General features: G+C 39.4%; 1 protein-coding gene across 6 annotated transcripts in view; it reads right to left on the bottom strand.

The window, feature by feature from the left end:
• The window catches only part of FMO5 (flavin containing dimethylaniline monoxygenase 5), a 33,069-nt gene extending 30,629 nt beyond the window's left edge, over nucleotides 1-2,440 (bottom strand). The window contains exons 1-2 of one of the 6 annotated variants that reach the window (XM_057721586.1): nucleotides 2,417-2,440; nucleotides 1,793-1,970 (exon numbers count right to left, since the gene is read on the bottom strand). In XM_057721586.1, coding sequence (XP_057577569.1) covers nucleotides 1,793-1,927 — 135 coding nt within the window. In that variant the 5' untranslated portion in view covers nucleotides 1,928-1,970; nucleotides 2,417-2,440. Of the gene's footprint in view, nucleotides 1-1,792; nucleotides 1,971-2,069; nucleotides 2,325-2,381 lie in introns of those variants that run through there. The other 5 variants (XM_057721575.1, XM_057721544.1, XM_057721536.1 and 2 more) reach the window with 5 other exon arrangements.
• Nucleotides 2,441-18,396: the final 15,956 nt, after the last annotated feature.

The following is an 18,396-nucleotide window of genomic DNA, read 5'->3' as shown; positions in this document are numbered from 1 at the left end:
AAAGATGACAACACAGAGGTACAGAGAGATTTAATGATTTTCCCCAAGGGCACAGTAGGTGCTAGTAGGTGCAGACATAGGATTTGAACCCAGGTGTGCTCTTAACCTCTACACTATGTTGTGGCTGGATTTCAAAAGTAAAATTTTCTATTGATTACAAAATATTAATTGACAGGCTTTTCAGCCCATGCCCAGGACGGATTATGACAGAGGCATGGGTGGTGTGCTAAGGGTTATCCACCCTAGATCTGAATATAAGGACTGTTGTCAAATAGAGTTAGTCCCCAAGACAGAGCCAAAATGCAAAAAAACTGTACTGCCGTTTCACTAAGGAATGCTGTAAAACCACTTTTAAGTAGCTGGCCAACACTGTTAGTTTTTATGAAATATGAAACAAATCTGGACACCTTAATACCATTCGCTGGCTTAAAAAGTGAGTTTAAAAGCAACACCCAATGGATGTTGCTTTGGAGATGAGTTAAGGAGGCTGATATTCTTTGACATTTAATAAGCTTAATTATCATTTAAGTAAGCTGATACCTTAACTGTCAGTAACAAGTTGCAGGGCTGGGTATGCATATTAAAGCAACTCAACTTTAAAACTGAATATGTGCCAGGACAAAAAAAACCCAGTTGCAAGTGCCCTCTGCCCTCCTCTGAAGATAGGACTACTGATTTGATTTCTCAAGGGAAGGAAAAGTTCAAAGCAAAGATGGCAGCCAGGTTTTATATCCTATTCTAGGACTAGAATTATTAGAGAATTGTTTAATGTAACTAGAAGTTTTTAAAAGGAAAGAAGGAAGCAACCAAAGAAGGAAGTAAAGAAAGAAAAGCAAAAAAGAATCAATAAGGTTAGAAGAGATCCAAAATGGGGATTCCTGGAAGGAGTTGTAAGCAGTATTCTAGATCACTTACTGATTAATGCAGACCAGGAGCAACTACTTTACATCTTACCTTTGTCATTTTGTTACACCGCCGCCCCTCCCCCCAATGATTGTTTCCCTCTTCTGGATATAAGCAAAACTCACAAAGACAGTCCCCAACTTGTGATTTTTTGACTTTACAGTGGTTCAAAAGCAATACACATTCAACAGAAACCACACTTCAAATTTTGAATTTCCATCTTTTCCCTGGTTAGCGATATTTTGTAACATACTCTAGTGATGCTCGCAGTGGCAGCTTCTAGTCAGCCACAGGATCAGGAGGGTAAACAACTGATAGACTAACACAGGAGGGTAAACAACTGATAGACTGTACACAACCAACCATTCTGTTTTTCGCTTTCAGTACAGCATTCAACAAATTACATGATATATTCAGCACTTTATTATAAAATAGTCTTTGTGTGAGATGATTTTGCCTCACTGTAGGCTAACGTCTAAGTGTTTTGAGCATGTTTAAGGTAGGCTAGGCTCAGCTATGGTGTTAGGTAGGGTTAGGTGTTTTAAATACATTTTTAACTTAGGATATTTTCAGTTTACGATGGGCTTATCAAGATGTAACCTCATTGTAAATCAAGGAAGATCTGTAAATGAAAATGATCTCTGTGCCATTTTCATAGATATCGGTAACGGAAAAAACAAGTGATACCTGTGTCCCATTTTGCTGCAGGCCTAGGGAAAGAGGAACCTGCATAGAACCCAAGGTCATGGCTGCTGAGAAGAGATCAGCAGGTTGAGGTCTAGCAGGTTAAATCACTGTCAAGCCCATCATACTTCCTGGCACGAGATAAAGTATCTTATGCTCCTAGTTATGGCGAGAGTTCCAAGTATTAAGAAACCAGGAGATTTACCTGGAACCTCCAGAGCCCTCCAATGTCATCAGTCCTTTCAAAGCAGACGGGTTCCAAGCCTTCTTCCAGACAGCACTTGATAGAGGTGAGCCCACTCACTCCTCCCCCAATCACAGCAATTCTTTTCTTGGTCATGGTCTCCAGAGATCTTCACCGGGCTGGGTCAGTGTAACCTGTCCTAAAGAAAGGATAACAAAAGAGAAAGCACACATCAGTTAACATCCTTCAAAGAAAGACTCGGCCGCGGCAACTAAATAAATGCTGAAACAGCAGGTGCCTTTGGGGAAGCCAGATTCCAGTGTCCAGGTAACCGCAGGGAATTACACCACCTTGGATAGGGGAGCCCTGCTCCTGCAAGACCTAGAGCTGAGACCCAAAGCTGAGAGGTCTGCTCTGGTACCCGATCCTACTGCCTTTGCCTCAACACCCGCAGATTCTTTAGCAGCGATCTGGAGGGCGCCTGCACTTTCGGCTCTTTTCACAGAAATATAAAGCAACAAAGTACAAACAGCAGCAATAGCCAATGGGGAGGGCTGTTAAGCTCCACCTCCTTTTAGCCCACACACCGCCCACTCAGAGCATCCATTACCCTGGCAGAAGGAATAAAACTTGGGCTGAACCTACTTCCGGCAGAAAAAATTAACCATATAACCCCTGCAATTGCCCGCACTCTCAGCTACTCACAGGGGGAGACCCTAGCGGCCGGAATCTCCGTCGCCCGCCCCGCCCATTCACTTTTAACTTCAGGGTATTGTCTTAAAGTGACAAACTCCTACTGGTGAAGGGAAACTCAGCAACAACCCCAAAGCAAGTCTTCCTCCCAAAAGCTTAAGTGGCGAACATCTATCTTTCAGGAGACCTGTTAAAACACATCCTGGCCCCCTCGTCCACCCCTCCGCCCCAACCCCCAACCCCACAAATCGGATCTTTGATTCTGTGCTGCTGGCAGAAATTTACTTTAAAATACCCATGCACTGAGCCGGGTGCTGGGGTACAGAGAGGAGTGAGTGAATTACGTTTCCTACTTAGATGAGCTTATAGTTTAGTAGAGAAGACTGATACACAAACAGATAATTTCCAAAAAATAAAAAATACTGTAAAAAGCACTTTCTCTCACACAGTTACCTGTGTGATTACAAATACAAATATCTCCTTTTAAAATGTTAACAAATTTTTCAGGTCATGCTGAAAAGACCAATGTAATGGATATAGGATTTCACACATTGGGTCAGAATCAGGGCCATTCAACCCAGGAGTCTATTTTGACAGGTGTAAAGGGTTCTGGGAGACCTGGGTTGTGGTTGTGACGGATGTCATGCACCTTTGTGCACCTTATACTACTCCCTGTGTCGGCTTTGCTGAAGATGATTTGACGCCAATAATGCCAGCCCTGGATTTTGGCTTACTGACATCACCCGGGAAGTATCCTTCCCAGACCAAAGGTTATTCCTCAAGGGTTTACCTTATATGGTGCAAAAGATATAGTGGGAATGGACACATGTCATCCTTTTAGCAACCCCATAAAGAAAGTACTGTCAACTACTTCTTTCCCAAGTAGGTGAAAAGGCAGGGAGGTACAGCTGACAGTCTGGCTGCAGACCTGGACTTCAATCACTATATATACTGCTCCTTTATGAGGATATTTTTATGTCTTATTTAGCCACAAGTCCTTTGTCCATTTCTCATCTCTTTTTTCATCCCCTTTCTTTGCCTAACTCCTGCCTTTACAGTTTACACTTTAGTTGAACTGCTTTTGGCTATTGCCTTATTTCAACTACTTTAAAATATGTTTAAAAATAGATCTTTGGTTTGGGAAATCATTTGGCTCCATCTGGAAGACTCCCGCTCAAAACATGGTGTGAATTATATGAACACACATACACTCACACACACACGCAAACACACACACACTTAAACACACATACACACAGTGGGGAACACATGACATCAACATTGCCTAATGGGAGAATAAAGGGAAAGAAGCTTAAGGATGGAGTTATATATATCTCTCAGTAATTTAAAAAAGTGCTTTTGTGGGAGGGGGAGGAGGGGGGGAACTCGAGGGAGGGTGGGGGGGGAGTCGAGGGAGGGAGGGAATACGGGGATATGTGTATAAAAACAGATGATTGAACTTGGTGTACCCCCCCAAAAAAATAATAAATTAAAATAAATAAATAAAAAGTAAAAAAAAAGTGCTTTTGTTTTCTGATGTGGTTCTGTCTTTTTGATACTGTTCTTATTTATCAAAATGTCATTAATCTCTCAATAGTGACATCAAGATGAGTTAATCAAAAGGTTCTTATTTTTCTTTAAAAATAATGCTACCCTTTACTTTTGTTCTGGATTCTCTTCTCACTTTGCTCCAGAAATCCCTTATTTAACTAGTGTCCTCACTGTCAAATACCACAAAATAGAATGCCTTTGTCACCAAATATCTTTTCCTCGGTCTAATGCCACTTTCTCCTAGAAACAAAAAGCAGGGTTTTGTTTGTTTGTTTGTTTTTCAGTTACCTAAATGCATCTCCCTTGAGATTTCAAAAATATTAACCTCTCATCTTATCACTCCCCAAGATTTATGGTATTGGAAGGGCCACCAAATACTAGAGAACAAGACATTCTCAAATAATCATCCTGTTTCTATGAGATCATGGTTTATTGGGTATTGGATAAGTAAGTTGTGGAGGTAACCTCCACATGAACGAACCTGAATGTGAGTGGCACGGCGGAATTAAGAAAATTCACACAAGAGTATAGGAAAGCATGGGGTCAGGGGACTCAGGACCAAGTCAGTCAAGAGCCCCGAGCTCTGATTCCCATGGCATACTTATTGAGAAAGATCAAAAGCATTCTAGCAGAGACCAAATTATAAAATAAAATAATGAAAAACACAAGGCATGAGACTTTAGAAGAGCCAAAACAGAACGCCTTGTGTATATTATCACCATTAGGGAGGATAGCTAAGCTTCAACCCGGAGCTGGCACCATCGGGCTAGGTGACTGCCTTATCTCAGTCCGTTTTCCTTTGAGATTGGTTCTGCTTTCAGAACATGGTTACAGTCACTCAGCTGTCATGTGCCCTCCGCTGGTTTTTCCAAGTTACTGTCCTCTGCGTCCTCTCTGGTTTCCCACATCTCCCCCTTTTTGTTTACCGGCCACGTACCTGACCTTCACAGCACACTCAGCTAGTCGTTGTTGTTGCTTTCGACTTTGCCGGAAGAGACGTCGCCAGACTAGGCAAAGACAGAAAATCATTAAGATTAATATCCCAATTATCGCCAAAGCAGAGCCCCCAAATATGTGCCAATGGGGCATAAAGTTCAATTTATTCAATTTATTAGCAATATTGTCCAGATAATTTGATCCTGCTAGTAATTCCAATTTTTCGTCAAAAGTATCAAGGATTTCTTTATGCAATAATGTTAATTCATAAGTCATATTTCCTTGATTTAATAAATGTTGATGTACTTTGTTCCAATTAAATTTTGAAGAATTATAAGGATAGGGAGTAACAAAATTGAGTAATATTCCAATCATGCTGAGACCAGCTCCGCGACTCGAGGTGAGTGACGGGTGCCGCAAGCTTGAAGAAGACACAAACACAGACTGAAGAGAAAAGTGGGGGGGGGGGGGGGGCTCAAGACCTCCCGGATCAAGAGCCTTGCTGACTCATCCCACGTTGCTTTTATTGAGTTCTTCCGCTAACATTCTCAGGTTACACCCATAAACAATCAAAGGCCTCACATGACTGAGGCAATTATCTTTGTTTGCTTCCTGGGTCCGAGCTGAGCAGGTGTGGATTTGAGCTGGGCCTGGAGAGCAAAACAGCCCTGGGGGCAGGAGACCTCTCTCAGATATTGGGGGTCTGTGCCCCACCCCTGTTGGCCCCTCTGCGACTGTGCCTGTCTTAGGTTGTTCCTCCCGTGAGGAATCTTACCCGTCTCTGGCTAACCAGTCATCCTCCAGGGCCAAACAGGGTGATATAAGGAAGGCTCTATGCACCACCCCTGTTGGCTCCTCCACTGCTCAAGCAGGACATTCTGAATCCCATCGCTTGGCCCACATACTTTAACATTTTCAAGGTTTCAGAAAGGCTCCTGAATGTCTTCCCACACAATCACAATGAAGACGTAACTGTTTTTGAAGACTGGAAACTTCATCTCCTATCATAACTGTGGTTTGTTGTAAATCAGCCACTTCAGAAGCTAGTTTATTGTCAATTTGATTCTGAGCAGACCAAAGCAGCCCAGAGTCAATATGCCATTGCTGCACAAACTCCGTAATTTGAATAGTCTGATGTAGAGCTATACCTGTGGTTGCTGCCATGGCAGTTACTGCAATTAAACCTATTATGACAGCAATTAAAGTTCCAATGAAACGTTTGGTTCTGTTTAGTATTTTTTTAACTATCTCCTGCAAGAAGTATAGATTAGGAGATTCTTGCCGTTTCATTTGAACTGGCAGCCAAATTCCTGGGCAAGCTTTGAGTAAATAAATTGATACGGTTAAATAATATGCTAGAATTTAAGCGAGTATAAAAAGTACAGTTAACACAATTTAACAGTAATTCATAAGTATCAAAGTTAGTATGTCCTTTCATTAGTAGGTAAGGGAATTTTACACAAGCTTGTATGTAATGTGTTTCATTAATAGTAAGGGAGAGTGCAGTATCATTATTAACCAAATTTCTAGTATGATTTCCTTTCCAAGCACGTATTTTACGAAGGGTGGCCATTAATTTCCAAATTTGATTATAAACTGGACCATGAGTAAAATATGGACTCGGAGGAGTCATCCCTGATCCATGCCAGTATGTACTAACTCCAGACACCTCTGTTGAGATAACAGTACCATGCTTATATTTTTTCCATCTTAAATTATACGGGGAACCGCGGCGTGGAGCTGAAGCCTTAGGGCTCCAATCAATGACGTTTCCTTGGGAAATATTAACAAGCACTCGACCCTCATTTCCCCTACATTTCTCCCAACTGATTCAATTTGAAATAGATGACAGCATTTTTTGCTGACAAATGGGTGTGTCTGGAGGCATGGTGTTACTAATGATCCCGGTGTCTTTAAAGCTAAAACTTACCAATGAAAATAACTGAATAGGATTAGTACCGTTAGTTTTAATGGTAGACAGGCAGCCTTGATATGCCACTTTAAGACAGTGATTCTCATGTCCAAAACAAATAGGAATATTATTTGCTCCTACAGTATAATTAGAAATAGTATAGCCCTCCTCATTTGGCATCATAGGTCCCCTAGGATCGTATATTCAGATTCGCCATTCTTTCCTCTAGTGGTGGATCTGTGTTCAATCTCACCCTCTTCCAGTTCATTTCTGGGTTTCAGTCGTTTTGCAGGGAGCCACAATATTTCTCCGCTTTCTGTGGAGACACAAGCGAAACCTCTACCCCATGATTTAATCCAACCCCTTTTTCATATGTCTGTACTTATATCACGCCACCAAATTGGCTGCATGGGAGGAGATTCAGGTATTTCATTTTCCCAATGTTTTTCTATTGCTGATTTATTCTCTTCAGTCCAAAAATTTAAATGATTAACTGTAAACAAAGCTTTATTCAAACGATCTTTAGGTGTTATAGGAAACCCATCTCCCCCTTTTTTGTTTATCCAGCATTTGTTTTAATGTTAAGTGAGCTCTTGCAACAATTGCTTGGCCTGTTGGATTATATGGAATGCCAGTAGAATGTGATATATGCCATTCATCACAAAATTTTTTGAATAAATTAGAGGTATAAGCAGGACCATTATCTGTTTTTATTTGTTGTGGAAGGCCCATGACCATGAAACAGGCTAGTAAATGAGAACAAACATGAGATGTTTTTTCACCAGATAAAGCAGAGGCCATAATAAAATGAGAATAGGTGTGGGAAGACATTCGGGAACCTTTCTGAAACCTTGAAAATGTTAATGTGGGCCGAGCGATGGGATTCAGAATGTCCTGCTTGAGCAGTGGAGGAGCTAAGGGTGCGGGGCGTGGAGACTAATATCACCCTGTTTGGCCCCGAAGGACGGCTGGTTAGCCAAAGACGGGTAAGATTCCTCAGAGGAGGAACAACCTAAGACAGGCACAGTCACAGAGGGGCCAACAGGGGTGGGGCACAGACCCCCAATATCTGAGAGAGGTCTCCTGCCCCCAGGGCTGTTTTGCTCTCCGCCCCCAGCTCAGAGCCACACCTGCTCAACTCGGACCCAGGAAGTAAACAAAGATAATTGCCTCAGTCGTGAGGCCTTTGATTGTTTATGGGTGTAACCTGAGAATGTTAGCGGAAGAACTCAATAAAAGCAACCTGGGATGAGTCAGCAGGGCTCTTGATCCGAGAGGTCTTGAGCCCCCCGGTCTCACTTTTCTCTTCAGTCTGTGTTTGTGTCTTCTTCAAGCTTGCGGCACCCGTCACTCGCCTCGAGTCGCCGAGCTGGTCTCGGCAAATAGGTATCAATAGTAACATGCACATATCCCAGACGACCAAAGGAAGGGATACGAGTAACATCCATTTGCCATAATTGGTTTGGGGCTTGCCCTCTGGGGTTAGCACCACTAGGCCAAGAGGGAACACTGATGATTTGACAGGACGGGCAATGTTTTATAATCATCTGACTCCGGCGACGGGAAATTCCAAAGCGTTTTTTAAGGCCTTTGGCATTAACGTGAATCAGTCGATGAAATTCTGTTGCTTCTTTAAGTTGAACATTAGCAATAAGTAACTGATCAATATTATGATTACTTTCGGATAATGGTCCAGGCAAATTTGAATGAGCTCGCATATGAGTAATAAACAATGGGAAAGTTCGTTGTTGAAGAGTCTCCTGTAATTGAGTTAATAACTGAAAGATAGAAGAAGAGGAATTAAGTTCAGCAGTTTCAATGGTTTGTACTGTACAAACAACATATTGTGAATCAGAAACTATATTAAGAGAGTCAGGAAAATCTGTCAATAATGATATTACTGCCATTAATTCAGCCTTTTGTGCAGATGTTTGAAAAGTGTCCCATACTTTAGTGAAAAGTCCTGAATATCCAGCTTTGCCATTATTGCTTCCATCAGTAAAAAAAAGTAGGGGTTTCTATAATAGGATTTTGGGCAACAATATGAGGTAAAATCCAATTAGTGACTTTCAAAAACTGAAAATATTGCTGTGGGGAAAATGATTATCAAGAATATTTACATAATCCGAGAGCCCAATTTGCCATTCAATATTAGTTTGCAAAGTTTTGTTAATTTGAGCATTTGTTAAAGGACCTACAATAACATGTGAGTCTCGGCCTGCTAACTGCTGGAGACGAATTCTTCCTTTATGAGTTAATTGTCCCATTTTGTCCAGATAAAGCTGTAGCAGTTTATTAACCTTGCTGGGGAGGAAGATCCTTTCAATAATGGCCTCTTCCTGAATTAATATACCTGTTGGAGAATGTAAAGAAGGAAAAATCAAAAGCTGAATAGGTTTATTTAAATCAACGTGTTCAAGCTGAGCTTGATGAATGTGCTGTTGTATCCATTCCAATTTCCTTTTTGTAGTGGGAGTGAGTTTTCTGGGACTGTAATGTAGGATCACCTCTCAGAATATCAAAAAGATTAGAAAGAACATAAGTTGGAATTCCCAATGTTGGACATAGCCAATTAACATCTCCTAACAATTTCTGAAAATCATTTAAAGTATTGAGATAATCAACATGAATTTGAACTTTTTGTGGAGTTATAATATTACGATTTATAACAGCTCCCAAATAATGAAATGGAGATTCAGTCTGAATTTTGTCTTTGACTATTTCCCAACCATATTTTAATAGCTCTTGCTGAGCTGCCTCAAAAAAGAAGAGTTAATTCTTCCTTAGTGGGAGTTGCAAATAATAAATCATCCATATAATGAATTACATAAGCATTAGGAAACTACCACCTTAGCAGCTGCAGTGGCGGATTAACAAAATGTTGGCAAAGAGTAGGACTGTTTAACATTTTTGGGGGCAATATTTTCCACTGATATCGTTCTGCAGGTTTGTGTTTGTTAATTGAAGGAGCAGTGAAGGCAAATTTAATATAGTCCTGTGGCTGTAAAGGGATAGTAAAAAAGCAATCCTTCAAATCAATAATAATCAGAGACCAGTCCTTAGGAATCATAGCAGGAGAAGGAAGCCCTGGTTGTAGCGATCCCATTGGGTGAATTATGGCATTAATTTTTCTCAAATCCATTAACATTCTCCATTTTCCTGATTTTTTCTTCATTACAAAAACTGGAGAATTCCAAGGGCTGGTGGAAGATTCAACATGACCTGCCTGAAGTTGTTCTTGAGCTAATTGTTTAAGTGCGTCCAGTTTTTCTACAGTAAGCGGCCTTTGCTCCTTGCTGAGACGTTTAAATTGTAAAAATTCTGCTGATGTTAAACAAGTACGGGCTAGTTGGTCCCAGTCACATGGTATGAGTCTTTCTGCTTGAGATAAACCTTGCACTAGCCCCGTAGTGTAAGGGGAGCTGGTCCCATAAGCCATATATGCCTGTTTTAATTCTTTTAATGTCTTAAAAGGAATAGGGGCATGATGAAATCGATAAGCCCCTTGAGGGAATTTCTGATTAGGGGGTACTTGAGAAACAGTCACCGGAAAAGCACAAGGGTATAAGTAAGCCTCGAAATCTCCCTCTAATTGGGCTTGACCAATTCCTTTCTGTATTCCTGAACCCTTAAGTGGCGAGACAATAGAACTGGCAGGAACTCCAATACAATGTTGAATAGAAGTGGTGATAACAGATCCTTATCTTGTTAGGGGGGAAGCACTTACTATCTCACCATTAAGTGTGATGTTATTTGTATGTTTTAGGTAAATAATCTTATAAAATTGTGGAAGTGTCTATTCTTAGTCAACTAATAGTTTTTATTATGAATGGGTGTTGAATTTTATAAAATGCTTTCTCTTTATCTCTGCCCCCTTTTTTTCTATAACTTTTAAGATGATCACATTGTTAAAATCATATTGAATGAGTTTAAGTGTTAAGCCAGCTGTGTCTTTCTGGAATAAACTCACAAGACCATGATGCGTATGGTTCTTACATAGTTCTGTATTTGATTTGTTAGTATTTCATTTGGAATTTTTTTTCCATCTGTATTCTTAAGGGATATTACTTGGTAATTTTTTTTTTTTGTAATGTCCTTGATAGGTTTTGGTATTAAGGTTATGCTTGCCTCTCTGAAAGATTTTGTGTAGAATTGTTAATCTTTTCCCTTAAAAGTTTGGTAGCATTTACCAGGGTAGTCATTTGGATCTGGTGTTTTTGTTGTTGGAATGTTATAAAGTATGGATTTAATTTCATTAAAATATACAGGATTATTCAAAATTTTATAAGTTGTGTTTTTCTAAAAAGTTGTCCATTTCATCTGCATTGTCAAATTGATTGACATCAAGTTGTTCATGAATCCTCATATTATTTTTTTAATGTATGTCATCTATAGTGATGTTGCCTCTGTCATTCTTGATACTAGGTATATCTGTTTTGTCTCTTGCTCTTTTCTTTGATCAATTCTGTCAATTTATGAATCTTTTTTTTTTTAACTTCAGCATAGGTTTTTATTTATTTTTTATTTTTTTAAGCTCTTTATTGGAATATAATTGCTTTACACTCTTGTACCAGTTTTTGAGGTACACCAAAGTCAATCAGCTGTATTTAGACACATATCCCCATATTCCCTCCCTCCCTTGACTCCCCCCCACCCTCCCTGTCCCAGCCCTCTGAGGCATAGAACTATCTTTTGGCTTCACTGACTTTCTCTGTTTTATTATTTGTTTTCTATTTCATTAATCTCTGATTTTATTTTTCTTTCTACCTTCTCTTTTTTGTAGCTTGTTGAGATAGATTCTTTTTTTTTTTAAATAAATTTATTTATTTATTTATTGCCTGTGTTGGGTCTCCGTTGCTGCACACGTGGCAAGCGGGGGCTACTCTTCATTACAGTGCGCAGGCTTCTCATTGCAATGGCTTCTCCTGTTGCAAAGCATAGGCTCTAGGCACTCGGGCTTCAGTAGCTGTGGTACATGGGCTCAATAGTTGTGTCTCGTGGGCTCTAGAGCACAGGCTCAGTAGTTGTGGCACATGGGCTTAGTTGCTCCTCGGCATGTGGGATCTTCCCAGACCAGGGATCAAACCGTGTCCTCTGTATTGGCAGGCGGATTCTTCTTTTTTTCTTTTTTTTAAAACTCTTTATTGGAATATATTTGCTTTACACTCTTCTACCAGTCTTTGAGGTACACCAAAGTGAATCAAGCTGGTTCAGCCACTATGGAAAACAGTTTGGAGTTTCCTTAAAAAACTAAAAATGGAACTACCATATGACCCAGCAATCCCACTACTGGGCATATACCCAGAGAAAACCATGATCCAAAAAGAAACATGTAGCATAATGTTCATTGCAGCACTATTTACAATAACCAGGACATGGAAGCAACCTAAATGCCCATCAACAGATGAATGGCAGGCAGATTCTTAAACACTGCACCACCAGGGAAGTCCCAAGAGAGATTCTTAATTTATCAAATTTCCATCTAAGGACTACTATAGCTGCATCTCACAAATTTTGATATGTTATGTTTTCATTACTGTTACTTTCAAAATATTTTCTAATTTCTATTGTAATCTTGTCTTTGATAAATCGATTACTTAGAAGTTACTTTATTTCCAGATGATTTGGGATTTTCTAGCTAGGTAACCAAACAGGACCCTATGGGTCCTTCCCCTGGCAAACCCCTCCCCTACATCCTCTGCTTTAGCTCCTCTGAAGTATTGTACTTAGATGATTGTATCTGACACACATTTCCTGAGTTGTTTTATAGATGTTAAAACCCCCACCAAATGGAAGAAATTAACTACTTGATGACTGTGAGCAGGTGGCTCCCAGAGCTACTGGAGCCTGAGAATTGATAATGTTAACCCCTGTGACACCACCCTGTTACCTCATCATCAATCAATCAATCAGAGAATTCTGCAGGAGCTGGTCGCATACCCTGGAATGGCCCTCCCTCACTTTGCCTTTAAAAATGCTTTGCTGAAACCCATAGGGGAGTTCAGGCTTTTTGAACACCAGTTGTCCTGGGTTCCTTATATGGTGCCTTACAATAAATGATGATACCAAATGCTGGCAAGGCTACGGTGCAACAGATACTCTTTCATTGCCGGTGGGAATGCAAAATGGTACAGCCACTTTGGAGGTTTCTTACAAACTGTACATACATTTACCATACATCCAGCCATCCAGCAATCATGAGTCTTGGTATTTACCCAAAGGAGTTGAAAACTTATGTCCATACATAAGCCTGCACTCGGATTTCCATGCCCTACCACCCAGCTTCATTGAGGTATATATATGTTTAAAGTGTACACCAAGATGATTTCCTACATTTATACATTGTGAAGTGATTACCACAATCAAGTTAATTAACACATCCATCACCTAACATAGTTACCTTTTGTATGTATGTGGCGAGAAAGCTTAACATTTACTTCCTTAGCAAATTTCAAGTATCCAATACAGAATTACTAACTATAGTCACCATCCTGTACATTAGATCCTCAGAACTTGCTCATTTTATAAGTGAAAGTTTATACCCTTTAACCAACATCTTCTCATTTCCCCTACCTTCTAGTCCCTGGTAACTATTGATCTACTCTGTTTGCATGAGTTCAACTTTTTTTTTTTCTTTTCAGACTCCACATATAATAATTCTACATCATACTGTATGTGATAGCATACAGTATTTGTCTTTCCCCTCTGGTTTATTTCACCTAGCATAATGCCTTCTGGGTTCATCTGTGTTGACACAAATGGCAGGATCCCCTTTTTATGGCTGTATAATATTCTATTGTATGTTTGTATAACATAGTTTCTTTATCCATTCATCTGTTGGTGGACACTTAGCTTGTTTTCATATCTTGACTATTGTGAATAATGCTGTAATGAATATGGAAGTGCACATATCTCTTCCAGATACTGATTTTGCTCCCGTTGGATACATACCCAGAAGTGGGATTTCTGGCTCTTTTCCTACTTCTATTTTTAATTTCTTGAGGAAGCTCCACACTGTTTTCCATAATAGAGTTATGAATTTACATTCCTACCGACAGTGTAACAGAATTCCCTTTTTTTCTGCATCCTTGCCAACATTTGTTATTTCTTATGTGTATTTCTTTTGATAATAGCCATTCCAGCAGGTATGAGGTGATACCTCATTGTGGTTTTGATTTGCATTTACCTGATAATTATTGATATTGACCTTTTTATCTATCTGTTGGCCATTTGTATATTATTTTCTTTGGAAAGATGTCTATTCAGGTCATTTGTCCATTTTTTAATCGGATTATTTGTTTTCTTGGTATTGAGTTACATGAGTTTCTTATATATTTTAGATATCAACCCCTTATCAGATACATGGCTTGCAAATATTTTTCCCATTCTGTAGGTTGTCATCTAATTTTCTTGAGTGCTTCCTTTGCTGTACAGAAGCTTTTTGGTTTGATGTAGTCCCAGTTATTTATTTTTGCTTTTGTTGCTTGCTCTTTTGAATCATCTAAAAAAATCATTGCCAACACCAATGTCAAGGAGATTTTCCCTATGTTTTTTTTCAAAGAGTTTTATGGTTTCAGGTCCTACATTTCAGTCTTGAATCCATTTCAAGTTAGTTTTGTGAGTGGTATAAGATAGGGGTCCAATTTCATTCTTTTGCGATGTGGATATATAGCTTTCCCAACACCATTTATTGAAGAGGCTGTACTTTTCCCATTTTATGTTCTTGGCACTCATCTCAAAGATTAGTTAACTGTATATGTGTATGTTTATTTCTGGGCTCTCTACTCTCTTCCATTGGTCTATGCATCTGTTTTTTTGTTTTGTTTTGTTTTTTAATTAATTATTTATTTATTTTATTGGCTGTGTTGAGTCTTTTTTGCTGTGCACGGGCTTTCTTTTTAGTTGCAGTGAGTGGGGGCTACTTTTTGTTGTGGTGCACAGGCTCCTCATTGCTGTGGCTTCTTTTGTTGCAGAGCACAGTCTCTAGGTACATGGGCTTCAGTAGTTGCAGCACATGGGCTCAATAGTTGTGGCTCATGGGCTCTAAAGCGCAGGCTCAATAGTTGTGGTGCACAGGCTTAGTTGCTCCTTGGCATGTGGGCTCTTCCTGGAGCAGGGATCGAACCCGTGTGCCCTGCATTGGCAGGTGGATTCTCAACCACTGCACCACCTAGGAAGCCCTATACATCTGTTTTTATGCTAGTATCATACTGTTTTGATTATTGTAGGTTTTCAATGTAGTTTGAAATCAGGACATGTAATGCCTCCAGCTTTGTTCTTTTTTCTCAATGTTGTTTTGGCTATTTGGAGTCTTTTGTTTTTTGTTTTTTGTTTTTAACATGACTTTTTTTTAAATTAGTTATCTATTTTATACATATATATGTCAACTCCAATTTCCCAATCATCCCACCACCCCAGCCCCACTTTCCCCGCTTTGATACAGATTTTATGGCAGCTTTATTTTTTTTAATTGTTAAATTATTTATTTATTGGGCTTCCCTGGTGTGCAGTGGTTAAGAATCCACCTGCCAATGCAGGGGACACGGGTTCGGTCCCTGAGCCAGGAAGATCCCACATGCCTCGGAGCAACTAAGCCCATGTGCCACAACTAATGAAGCCCATACGCCTAGAGCCCATGCCCTGCAGCAAGAGAAGCCACCACAATGAGAAGCCTGCACACCACAATGAAGAGTAGCCCCCACTCTCCACAGCTAGAGAAAGCCTGCATGCAGCAATGAAGACCCAACACAGGCAGTAAATAAATAAATAAATTTATTTTTAAAAATATAGTTATTTTGGCTGTGCTGAATCTTTGTTGTGGCACATGGGCTCTTCATTGTGGTATGAGGGCTCTAGAGTGTGCGAGCTCAGTAGTTACAGTGCATGGGCTTAGTTGCAGTATGTGAGATCTTAGTTCCCTGACCAGGGATCCAATCTGGGCCTGCTGTATTGCGAGCACAGAGTCTTAACCACTGGACAACCGGGGAAGTCCCTATAACAGCTTTATCTGTAATTGCCAAAACTTGGAAGCAACTTGGATGTCTTTCAGTAGGCAAATGGATAAATAAACTGTGGTACATCTGGACAGCGGAATATTATTCAGTGTTAAGAAGAAATGAACTACCAAGCCATAAAAGACATGGAGGAAACAAATGCATCTTACTAAGCGAAAGAAACTAAAATGAAAAGGCTACTGTGATGGTTAATTTTATGTGTCAAGTTGATTGGGCTAAGATATGCCCAGATAGCTGGTAAAACATTATTTCTGAGTGTGTCTGTGAGGGTGTTTATAGACGAGATTAGCATTTGAATTGGCAGACTGAGTAAAGAAGATAACCCCTTACCCATGTGGGTGGACATTATCCAATCCATTGAGGTCCTGAATAAAACAAAAAGTGAAGGTAGGACAAATTTGCTCTCTACTTGAGCTAAGACATCCATCTTCTCTTGACCTCACACATGGGCACTCCTGATTCTTGGGCTTTTGGATTGGACTCTGGCTTAAACCATTGGCTTCCCTGATTCTCAGGCTTTCAAGTTTGTATTGGAACTACACCACTGGCTTTCCTGTGCTCCAGCTTGCATATGGTAGATCATGGAATTTCTCAGATGCCATAATCAGTGAATCAATCCCTCAAAATAAGTCTCTTACTATCTCTCTACCTATCCTATTGGTTCTGTTTCTCTGGAGAACTCTGACTAATACAGATACATATATGATTCTGACTTTATAACATTCTGGGAAAGGCAAAACTATGAAGATAGTAAAATGATTAGTTTTTGCCAGGGGTTTGAGGGGAGGGAGGGATGAATAGGTGAAGCACAGAGGATTTTTAGTGCAATGAAAATACTCTGTATAATACTATAATGAAGCGGGGAGGGTTGGGGGGGAATGAATTGGGAGATTGGGATTGCCATATACATATTATTAATAAGAAAAAAATACCAAATTGTACACTCTAAATATATGCAGTTTTTTGTATGTTAACCGTATCTCAGTAAAAGGTCTTTAAAAAAAAAAAGAAAAAAAAAATACTACAGCGGTGGATTTATGTTATTAATTATATTTGTTCAAGCCCATAGAATATACAACACCTAGAGTAAGCCCTAATGCAAACTGTCGACTTTGGATGATAATGATGTGTCAATGTAGGTTCTTTGATTGTAACAAATGTATCATTCTAGTTGGTGATGCTGATGATGGCGTAGGCTATGCCTGTGTGGGGGCTGGGAGTATATGGAAAGTCTCTGTACCGCCTGTCAGTTTAACTGTGAAGCTGAAACTGCCCTTAAAAAAAAGTCTAAAAAAAATGGAATCAAAGAAAGTTTTTCAATAATTCTCTGTTAAAAAAAAATGAGGTGGAAGACTAGCTGTACTAAGGTACAATTGTGTTGTGTTGGTGTAAGAATAGTCAAATAGATGAATAGGACACCATAGAAAGTCCAGAAACTGGTCCATGCACACAAAGACATTTGATTTATGATGAAGCTGTCATTGCAAAGCAGTTGGGAAAATAGCTTATCAATAAATGGTATGGAAAAAACCCCACAAAACTTGATTCTTATTTAGTATTCTACAAACTATTAATTCCAATTTATAGACATAAATGTATTAGAAATTCTAGATGGTGTAATAATATAAGAAAAAGAAATGGGACTTCCCTGGTGGTCCAGTGGTTGGGGCTTTGTGCTCCCAGTGCAGGGGCCCTGGGTTCAATCCCTGGTCAAGGAACTGGATCCCTCATGCTGCAACTAAAGATCCTGCATGCCTCAATGAAGATCATGCATGCCACAATGGAAGATCCCACATGCCACAACTAAAAAGATGCCATATGCCACAAAAAGGATCCCATGTGCTGCAGCTGAGACCCAGCAAAGCCAAATAAATAAATAAATGAATAAATAAGTAAATATTTAAAAGAAAAAGAAAAAGAAAAGGCAATGAGAGGTATTTAAACTGGAAAGGAAGAAATGTCCCTACTTGCAGAGAACACATTTGTCCATGTAGAGGATTCCAAGGAATCTACACAAAAAGCTTCTAGATCTTACAAGTGATTAGCAAGGTCACAGTATAAAGAAGGTCAGCATACAAAAGTCAATTTGCATTTCTACATATTTGTAATAAATGATGGGAATCCAAAAGTTAAAAACAGTACCAATAGCTCTTCAAAAATGAAACACTAGGTATAACTATAATAGGATATGCATGATCTTTATTTTGAAAATCAAAAAATGTTGATGAAATAAAGCAGAGAAGACCTAAATAAATAGCGAGACCTACCTTTTCACTGATTGAAAAATTCAATATAGTTAAGATGTCAATTCTCCCTAAACTGATGTAAAGATTTAATGTAATCCCTATGAAAATCTCAGCAGAATTCTTTGCAAATATAGAAAAGGTAATTCTAAATTCTTATGGAAATGTGAAGAAACTAAAGTATCTAAAATGATTTTGAAAAACAAAAACACAGTTGGAAGACTCACGTTACACATTAAGATATATCATAAAGCTACAGTAAAGAAGACAGTGGTA

The sequence above is a fragment of the Hippopotamus amphibius genome, chromosome 1, assembly GCF_030028045.1.
Source record: "Hippopotamus amphibius kiboko isolate mHipAmp2 chromosome 1, mHipAmp2.hap2, whole genome shotgun sequence".
In the NCBI taxonomy this organism is placed as follows: Eukaryota; Metazoa; Chordata; class Mammalia; order Artiodactyla; family Hippopotamidae; genus Hippopotamus; species Hippopotamus amphibius.
This window is presented reverse-complemented; position numbering and strand designations above follow the sequence as displayed.